Source organism: Diceros bicornis, chromosome 11 (genome assembly GCF_020826845.1).
Source record: "Diceros bicornis minor isolate mBicDic1 chromosome 11, mDicBic1.mat.cur, whole genome shotgun sequence".
NCBI classification, from domain to species: domain Eukaryota; kingdom Metazoa; phylum Chordata; class Mammalia; order Perissodactyla; family Rhinocerotidae; genus Diceros; species Diceros bicornis.
In genome coordinates, this window is record NC_080750.1 from 36,567,809 (window position 1) to 36,577,449 (window position 9,641).

General features: G+C 43.7%; 1 protein-coding gene across 2 annotated transcripts in view; it reads right to left on the minus strand.

Moving 5' to 3' along the window:
* The window catches only part of PRMT9 (protein arginine methyltransferase 9), a 38,450-nt gene extending 36,675 nt beyond the window's left edge, over nucleotides 1–1,775 (minus strand). Inside the window, exon 1 of one of the 2 annotated variants that reach the window (XM_058550166.1) lies at nucleotides 1,392–1,774. In XM_058550166.1, coding sequence (XP_058406149.1) covers nucleotides 1,392–1,580 — 189 coding nt within the window. In that variant the 5' untranslated portion in view covers nucleotides 1,581–1,774. Of the gene's footprint in view, nucleotides 1–1,391 lie in introns of both variants that reach the window. The other variant, XM_058550167.1, reaches the window with a different exon arrangement.
* Between the last annotated feature and the right edge of the window lie 7,866 nt (nucleotides 1,776–9,641).

Here is a 9,641-nt window from a genome sequence, read left to right on the forward strand (position 1 = left end):
GAAACTGAATCTTGATGGAGTTTACTAGAAAGACAAGAATAATGAAGAAGATTCCAGAGTGTGAGGGAAAAAAGCACAAACTTAAGAAATGGATCAGGGGGTCTACAGGTAAGCAGCTTGGTGTGGCTGAAGCATAGGCATGAAGAGTAGAGGGAGCAGCAAGAAATAAGACTCAAGAGATCTTTTGCAAAGGCCCATGCAAAGAAATATGGACTTTGCTCTGCAGGAAACAGAACTAGTTACTGAACCCTACTAAAGGCCAGGCATTGAAATATGAACTTTAGATATACTTTCAATATACACTAAATATCTACAAGAAAGTTACTGTCCCTGTTTACAGAAGAGGAAACTAAGGAAGAAAGAATTGAAGAACTAGCACTTGGGTTGATTCTAGTGCTGCCTACCTAGAAGAGGAAACTGCATCTCAACACAGCACCTTCTCCTCCTTGTGGCCAGCTGGTCCTGAAATTTACACTAAATGTATGTGAACTACAAACGTCTACATGCTACTGACATCTAGTGAGTAGAGGTCAGCGATGCTGTTAAACATCCTACAATGCACAGGACAGACCTCCTGAGGTTGAGAAACCCTGGATGTAATAAACCAAATTATCCCATCCAAAGTGTCCTGAGGTTGAGAAATCCAGGATGTAATAAACCGAAGTAGATGGGGGCTGAAAACTGAATGCAAAATTAAGTTAAACCATTTTTTGAAATTTAGATTCTAAAATAACTTGAAAAAAATGTACAGCATTTCATCAGAACAACTGTCACAAATAATCCAACAACTGAAGCTTAAAGACTGCATCATCAAATGATTATTTCAGGCTAATTGCAAACTTGATTCAACTACAGAAACCACAAGATTCTTTCTACATACAGCAGAGACAAGTGTCAAGGCCCTGAGGCAGGGACATGCTAGAATTAAACATAGGAGGAGAGAGAAGATCACCTGAGGCCTCATTTGCAATATGGCCTTTGGAACTTTGAATGAGATGAAAGTTTTGAAATAGAGAAGTGACATCATTTGACTTTTGTTATGAAATGCTCATACTGGCTGCGTTGAGACAGACTTCAGGAGAAAGCCTCGTTAAGAGCCTACTGCACCAGTCGGCAGGGGATGACCGAGGCTTGAACCAGGGTAGTAAGGGGGAAGGTGGTGAGAAGTGATAAGATTCTGGATCTATTTCGAAGGTGGAGCCGACAGGATTTTTTGATGGGCGGTTGCGGGTATGAACAAAAGAAAGGAGTGAAGGGGGAACAGAAAATATTAATAGCAACCACCGGCCATTCACCTTAGCCCCCCTCTCCCAACATACTGATTTATCTAATCTTTTAACGAGAAGAGCGGAGGCTCTGCCAGCAAGTGGGGGCATGAAGGGCCCCCTTACCTTCACATCGTCGTTCAGCTCCGGCGCCAGGCTGAGCACGAGGAGGTAGTGGGCATAGGCGGTGCCGAAGTCCTGGGCGCCCAAGCAGTGCTCTGCGCTCTGCAGGGACCGCGACACCAGCTCGTTCCGTCCGGCTGTCCCGGCGCCCCTGCCGGCGTCCCGGCGGGGCCTGGCTCGCGAGTGCGGCATTCACAGCGTCACCGCCCTAAACCTGCGCTAGTATACCAGAGGGAAGACGCTTTGGTAAACGGAACGAGAAAACTGTCTCGAGGACTACGCTTCCATGGGACTAACCAGAGCGCGAGAACCCGCACAGGAAAGGCGCCCCTCAGACGCGGGTGAGCGCGCCCACCGCGGCCAGGCGGAAGCCCCAGCTCCTCCCCCGCCAGGCGGGCTCCACAGACCGCGACGCACCACCCCGCAGCTACGGGCACCGGCCGGCGGCGCACGCACGCGCACGTCAGCGCGCCCGACGTGGGCACGTCGCGGCCCGCCCTCTCCCATTGGAGGAGAGGCGCGTAGACGGAGACCTTCTCCAAGGGCCTCCTCAGCTGTCGCGGCCGTGTTTTTACCTCGGAAGGAGTCAGACGTTTCTGTCTTCTTCCCTGGCCTTCCAGAGTGTGTGAGTTCGCCTCCAAGACCTTCCTCTGCAGATGCCGTCAGCGCGAAGCTGCACCGCCCGTGAGGGACGTGGGTGGGAATGAGGAAAGACGGCCGGGCGTCTGTGGATCGTGAGGCAGCGAATCTCAACGTGACAATACTGGAAAGAACGCGGACATAACAGCTTCTTAGATATGGGAGAGGAAATGCTTTCACAGGCATCATGTTAAGTCGTCCTCACAAAATCTGTGAGCTGGGCCTATGGATTGTACTCAAAGAAGGAAAAGGGGACATGGTGAGAAGCTACTTGCTCAAAATTACACAACCAGTTAGTGGCATACGCGTGGCTCAAACCCAAGTTCCCTGACTGTTAACGAGTTTAGGGTTTATTTCGCTGTTCGATGTATCATCACCATATGGTGGTTATGTTAATACATAGAAAAAGGTTTTCTACCTTCAAGTGTGCCGCTAAGGGATAGATTCAAAATTTGGAAAGGGAAAGGGACATAGGAATTACAGCTGAAAGAAGTCTTTTTTGTCTCCAGTTTCAAACATGTTAATGGTTAATACTTTACTTAACAAGAAATAAAAAACAGAGCATTTTGCGTATAAACTAACAAACTTGGGGGGTTCCTCCGATTCTCTGCCTCCTCTCTTGATCTGATTATCTGAACCACCCTTCTTCTGAGCACTTCCCTATGTAAATCCTAATTAATTCTTCAGAGTGCAGGTCACTAGATTGTGACCTCCCCTAGTTAGAAAGTTTCTCAAAGGCAGGAACTATTCTTAACCATTTTTGTAAACTTTGCACCTAGCAGAGTCTGGCTCAACGTTTTTTAATTTTGGTGGAAAGTACGACCCCCACTCCCAGGTTTTGCCTGTAGACTTTCCCAACCTTTAAGGACCTTATTTCTCTCCCACCTTGAATTGCTACTTTCTGTACTAAACAATTTAAGACTCAACTGTATGGTATTTCTCTAAGAAGACTGAAATGCTAATGCTTCTCTAAGCGTGTAGAAGAAAATGAAAAGGACACTGGACAAAAAAAAATGTGACTTCTAGTCCGAATGTGGTCCTTTCTGGCCCATCTAATAACCTTTCATTAAGAGTCATTGCTTGTAAAAAGGCCTAACAAAGCTACTTTTCTTACTTTGGACGCAAGATTGATAGAACCATCAAATGAGATATTTAAGAGCCTTTTATATATAGGTTATGCATATATATTTAATGCTATGTGTTGTTATCTAGAGTCATTTAAAACATCTGGATTATTAAAATAAAAATTAGGTCACTAGCAACTTGAAGCATTTGATCGGGAGTGTATGCAACTCATGGCCTTTAAGAGTCTAGTGTAATTGGCTGGAATCTCCCATGAGAAAGCAGAAGGAGGCCTCCTAATCTTTTTCTCCAGAGAAGGGGGAAGCACTTAAGACTCCACCGTTACAGTCATCTCTGTGAGTCCCTGCTTCAGCTGAATTACTTCACTTCACAGATTATTTTGTACTCCTGGACATACTTTTCCATCCCACAGGGGCAAAGTTTCTTTTGTCTTGTTTTGCTTTGTTTTGTTATTTGGTTTGTTGCGATAATACAAGTACCTAAAACACATAGACTGCATGAGGCTTAAAGTGGACATATATTACCAATATAGGCTAAGCGATGGAGGAGGGACTTGCCAGGAAGTGGAAAGAAGGCAAAGAAGAAATGAAAGAAGCCAACTTTGGTTGTTTCTTCATCACCTACAGTATCAACCTGTGGCCAGTGACTACTGCTAAAAGTGCAAGGGATGATTCCTGCCCCTTGAAATACTTCAGATAACTTTGTGAGCTGCTAGGTCTTACTAAGTTAAATTGTGATTAATCTAGATAGAGAAATCACAGCTTATTTGCTTTTTTTAGTTTTTCTATAGTTTAGACACTCTACGTTAGGTTATTTGAAAAAAAATGGAACTGACACAAATAACATGGAACGTCTGGTCACCTTAAGAAACTGGAATAGAAAATATATTTTGACTGCTACTTTGTCTTATTACCTCATTCCTAATTGAGAGAATTACTCAAGATTATTCATAGGTTATTGATAATTCAAGATTATTGAAGGTTAACTGTATTTACTGTAATTAGCTTTTACTCCTTTTCAAAGAGCCTAATATTCTATCACAAAGAACCCAGAAGTATGATGCAAAACAAATGCAGAATGTAGATTTTGTTTCTTGATCCTTAGTCTAAGGTTTCTTTTTTTTTTTTTTTTTTTGCTGTGAGGAGATCAGCCCTGTGCTAACATCTGCCAATCCTCCTCTTTTTTTGCTGAGGAAGACTGGCCCTGGGCTAACATCTGTTCCCATCTTTTTCCACTTGATATGGGACGCTGCCACAGCATGGCTTGAGAAGCAGTGCGTCGGTGCACACCAAGGATCCGAACCAGCGAACCCCAGGCCGCTGCAGCGGAGCACATGCACTTAACCACTTGCACCACTGGGCCAGCCCCCTCAAAGGTTTCTTTAAAAATATTGAAGGTCGGGGCCGGCCCGGTGGCGCAAGCGGTTAAGTGCGCGCGCTCCGCTGCGGCGGCCCGGGGTTCGCTGGTTCGGATCCCGGGCGCGCACCGACGCACTGCTTGGTAGGCCATGCTGTGGCGGCGTCCCATATAAAGTGGAGGAAGATAGGCACAGATGTTAGCCCAGGGCCGTCTTCCTCAGCAAAAAAAAGAGGAGGATTGGCTGATGTTAGCTCAGGGCTGATCTCCTCACACAAAAAAAAAATATTGAAGGCATCACTCCTTTGTTCACAGTAGCTTTTTTTGCCCCTCACAACTAAAACTGTGACCTTTAACTACCTTTGGTAGTCTATTTGATTCCTTCATTTATATGTTCTTTTTCACCCTCTTTTGGCGTTCTAAGAAAAACCTCACTGATGTAGAAAACCACTGCTGACTTGGAGGCAGGTTTAATTGTGGTTGTCCTTCACCATATTCTGGGCAGCTTGTCAACAACCACACATGCCAAACAAGGAAGCAAAACCAACTGAAGGGCTTTCAGTCAACTTTCTGAAGTGCAAAAGTTGAAGGTTAACGGGGAAAAAAAGGCTCACAGGAAGTTCATTAACAAGGGATAAACAGCTTGCTGGACACAAGGTATCTTGTGTTTATGCCTTCTGTAGAGATCTTTTTGTGTGATCTAGTTTATTTTGTGGTTTGGAGCTTTGTTCTCAGCTGTGCATTTTAGGATCATTTGGGGAGCTTTTAAATAATATCAGTACCTGGGCCTCACGTCCAGAGATGCTGATTTAATTGGCCTGGAGTGGAGTCTGGGCAAGAGTATTTTTAAAAAGGTCTATAGGTGGGTCTAATGTGCATGCTAGCAGTGTGAGGTATGGGGCAGGCAGGCTTCTATAGGGGTCATTAGGATATTTGAAGTGTTTAGGGTTTGTATTGTAAGGCATAAAGGTGTTACTGCCCAAAGTGGGGTTCGTCTGCCCACCACAAGACATGCCAATAGTCAAGAGGCAAGGTGGTAAAAGAGAAAGGACTTTTTATTACAGCTTGCTAGCAAGAGGGAAGATGGCCGACGAATGTCTGAAAAAACCATCTTACAGAACAAAGATTACAGGCCAGTTATATAGGAGGCTGGTCTCCGGGTGTGGGAAGCATCTGGTCTCTGGGTGGGTGCATCCATCTGATCTCCAGGTGGGGGCCACATCTGGTCTTAGTTCCTGATAGTCTTTTGTTTTACTGGATAGATGTCAGAGACCGGAGCAATGCCGTATACCCAGATCTTTCAGTTGACTTTGATGATGACTATCACCATAGACTCTGCCTGGGGGTCGTCGCATTCCTAAGGAGCTGAAGAGGACAAGCTGGGAGGGGCCGTAAAATCCACAGAGCATGTCTGGGTTAGTTAGAGATCATCAGAGTTACAATAGGGTTTCTTTTCTACAATATGGCTTCCCTTATGTCAATCTTGTGTTGAGCCGGTATCAAAGGCAATACAGGGAGTGGAAATGTAATTTGTTTATGGCTTAACAAGAATTGTGAAGATTCTCTCAACTAAATTCATGATGAAGAATAGAATGTTCATCATATTGAATTAGTTGTTAGAAAATTTATAATTGAATCAACAAAACACTACAGCCACAGACCAAATGCTTGGGCATTGAAATTTGCATTGATGCATTCTCATTGCTAAATATTGCCAGTTTCTTCAATCATTTTTATTTTACTACAGTTAGGTTTTTTTCTTGTTTTATAATAGCCCCTTCTCTAATTGTTCCATGTGCATTTCAAAATCTAGAACTCAAAGTTAAATATAAAACTTTAATAATGGCCAGACCAATGATAAGTTCAAAATCTGAGTGTACAAGGGCCGATAATAAGGTGACAACAGAGTTCAGAGACAATGTGAGAGGAATCCTTTTATTAAGTGCTGCTCTACACCAAGCACCATGCTTGATTCTAGAGAACCTACCTGAATCCTCTGCTGGAAATACCAACTAAAGTGTTGGTGCTAGAGATGGTCTCCAAGAATCTGAACAGAGCATGTCCTAACAAAGCCTAGGGAAATGCTAAAATCCACGAGGGAGCAAAGAATCTAAACCTGGGAGTCACCTCAACTCTTTGTATTCCTCTCCGCATTCCCCATCAGTCACTACTAGTCAGGGGCCCTGTAGGAAAAACGCTCAAAGGGCTTAATTCAAGAGAGTTTAACTAAAAGACTATTTACAGAGGTGAGGAAAGTTAAGCGATTCAACAAGGTTTGTGACGTACCCAGAGACGAGCAACAGCTGGAAGCTGTTAGCATCCCTTGTCCTGAAGAAGCAAAAGAAGACTGTATTATTAGAACCCAGAAAGAGTTGTAGCTATGGAAGAGGGGCCACCTAAATGGAGGTATGGCTGTAGTGGAGGAGAGAATTCCCTGACCCTTTTCTCCCCCTGCCCTCCAGTCTCTTACTAGCAGAACCCAATCCAAAACCAGCCAGTAAGGGAGCTTGGATGATACAGTCCATAGAGTCAGCCACCCTCCAGGGCACAGAGCAGTGCACAGAAAGGTAGAAAATAGTTTTGTAGGGCAAATGGAAAATAACCAGCATAATTACCAAGTTTTGCCTCTTTTTGTTTTTTGGAGGAAGATTGGCCCTGCACTAACATCTGTTGCCAATCTTCCCCTTTTTTCTTTTTTCTCCCTAAAGTCCCAGCACATAGTTGTAGAGTTGTAGTTCTATATGGAACGCCACCTCAGCATGGCTTGATAACGGTGAGTAGGTCCGTGCCCAGAATCCAAACCAGTGAACCCCGGGCTGCCAAAGTGGAACAGGCAAACTTAACTGGTATGCCACCAGGCTGGCCCCTGCCTCTTTTACTTACTAAATTTTGTTTTTAATCTGCCCTTTCCTCTCAATGCTTATTACCACTGCCTGTGTTCATGTACTTTTAATCTTTCACCTTGTCTTTTACAAAGGCATTTTCATTGTCCAGTCTTCAGTCGTGCACCCCATGAATTCATCTTTCATCTTCCATGCCATAGCTAGAATGATCTAAAATGCAAATTTCCCATTCAATGGCCCCCCAACACCTTTAACTGTGTATTATAAACTTTTTTCCTACTTATTTGTATGTAGAATTTCCTAAATTCTAATTAAAGATGTAATTGTCTTTCCTTAGAAAAGGGGAAGGAAGCAGGCCGGCCTGGTTGCTCAGCAGTTAAAGTGCGCGCGTTTTGCTTCGGCAGCCTGGGGTTCACAGGGGGTTTCACAGGTTCAGATCCTGGGCGTGCGCCAACACACCACTTGTCAAGCCATGCTGTGACGGTGTCCCATATAAAGTAGAGGGAGATGGGCACGGATGTTAGCCCAGGGCCAATCTTCCTCAGCAAAAAGAGGAGGATTGGCATCGGATGTTAGCTCAGGGCTGATCTTCCTCACACAAAAAAATAAATAAATAAAAGGGGAAGGAAGAATCAGGTTGAATGTAAAAGTTTTCACATTGAGGTTATTTGATTTAGACTGTACTATTTGAGTAAATGAATTAAAGATCATTTGAGGTTCCTTAGTGGCTAAAAGCCACAAGAATATTTAGTTATAGTGTCCTCCCTGGACAAAATAAAATAGATGAGCCAATTAGAATTGACCCGTAGAAGTAAATAAACTGATAAGGCCACAGCCTCAACTTCTTCTGTGGCAACCCTGGAGGAACAGGACCAGCAAGATGCAGGCTTTCTTTTTGAGTGGTAGAGATGAAACAAATTGGCTTTAAAAAGACTAAGCCCTGGTTCCAGGCTACACTTGGCTGGAATTGGCCTTTTACATCCTTTGCATTAAAGGACTCTCCTTAAGACCTACTTAGGGAGACGCTGTAGCTCAATGATTGTGAGATCAAATACTGGAACCAGATTGTCTGGATTTGAATCCTAGCCCTGCCGCTTACCATCTAGGTAGCTTGAACAAGTTAAGGTACTTAACTTTTGTACCTGAATTTCTTCATTCATAAAATGAAGATCACACAGTACCTATCTCTTAGCTTTTTTGTAAGGATTAAATGAGTTAATGTACTTACAGTGCCTGGAACATATTAAGCCTTCATAATCGTTAGTTATTGTTGTTGTTACTCCAGTTTCTGTTGAAGGGGATTTCTAGTGGTTCTCAGAGGAACCAGGCTTCCATCCAAGAGGAGCCACTATCTGCTGCCAATCTTGTAAGTCTTGTACAATGCTTGACTCTTGAGACCTATAACTGGGGAGAAAGGAGACAAGAAGTCTTTCCTCCTCTTCCTACTGCCTCCCAAATAAACTGACCTCTGCCTTGAGAGCAGAACAATGAGTACTTAATTTGGTTTTTTCCCACAGTTGAGTTAAGGAAAGGGAGCATATACTGTGTTTTTATTGGTGAAATAGACCTTAAAGGATAGATCTTAAGCTGTGGGAACCAGCCATCAGAAGGTTCTTTGAACTTGAGGGAAAGCAGTCCATCACAGTAGATTCATGTGACCTAGTTTTTGTGCACAGTACTGATGGGATGTGAACCAGATCATAAAAAGCCATGTGGAAATAATAATGTTGTCTCATCTTGTGATTTGTCTTCAGAGTAGAGTTAGCATAAACTGTTCAGTACTCATGCTTTCCAAGCCAAAGATACCCTCACTAACCTCTACATTTGTATGATTTTCATAAGCACCCAACACCTTCAGGTAAGGGAAGTATTATGCAAATGATGAAATGAAGGTTAGCTGTGCTGCTCTGGTTGAAGTAGGTGTCAGAACCAAAGCCATGAAGCACAGTTGGCCTTCCATTCCCCTCCCCCACTCAGTCAACTCTGAGGGGCTTTGCTGAGCCCATATTGAAACTGTCCTATAAGATTAAACTCCTTAATTAAGCCCAGGCTACATGATTTGGCTCCCACTTAACCTCGCTAGCTTCAATCTCCAACATTTCCTACTTCACTACCTCTCTTCTTACTTTTGCTAAGGCGGGTCTCTCTTCCTATAATGTTTTTCATCTTAGTTTGCTGTCTTGCTGACTACAAAGTGAGTTCCTGGGCCTCAAGAAGTGTGCCTTATTCGTTCTTTATCTCCAGCATTCAGAATGGCAACTAGAATAAAAAAAGTCATTAAATGTCTGATGAACTGAGCTGAAGGCAGTGGCAGGAGGACTAGAGAAAAAGG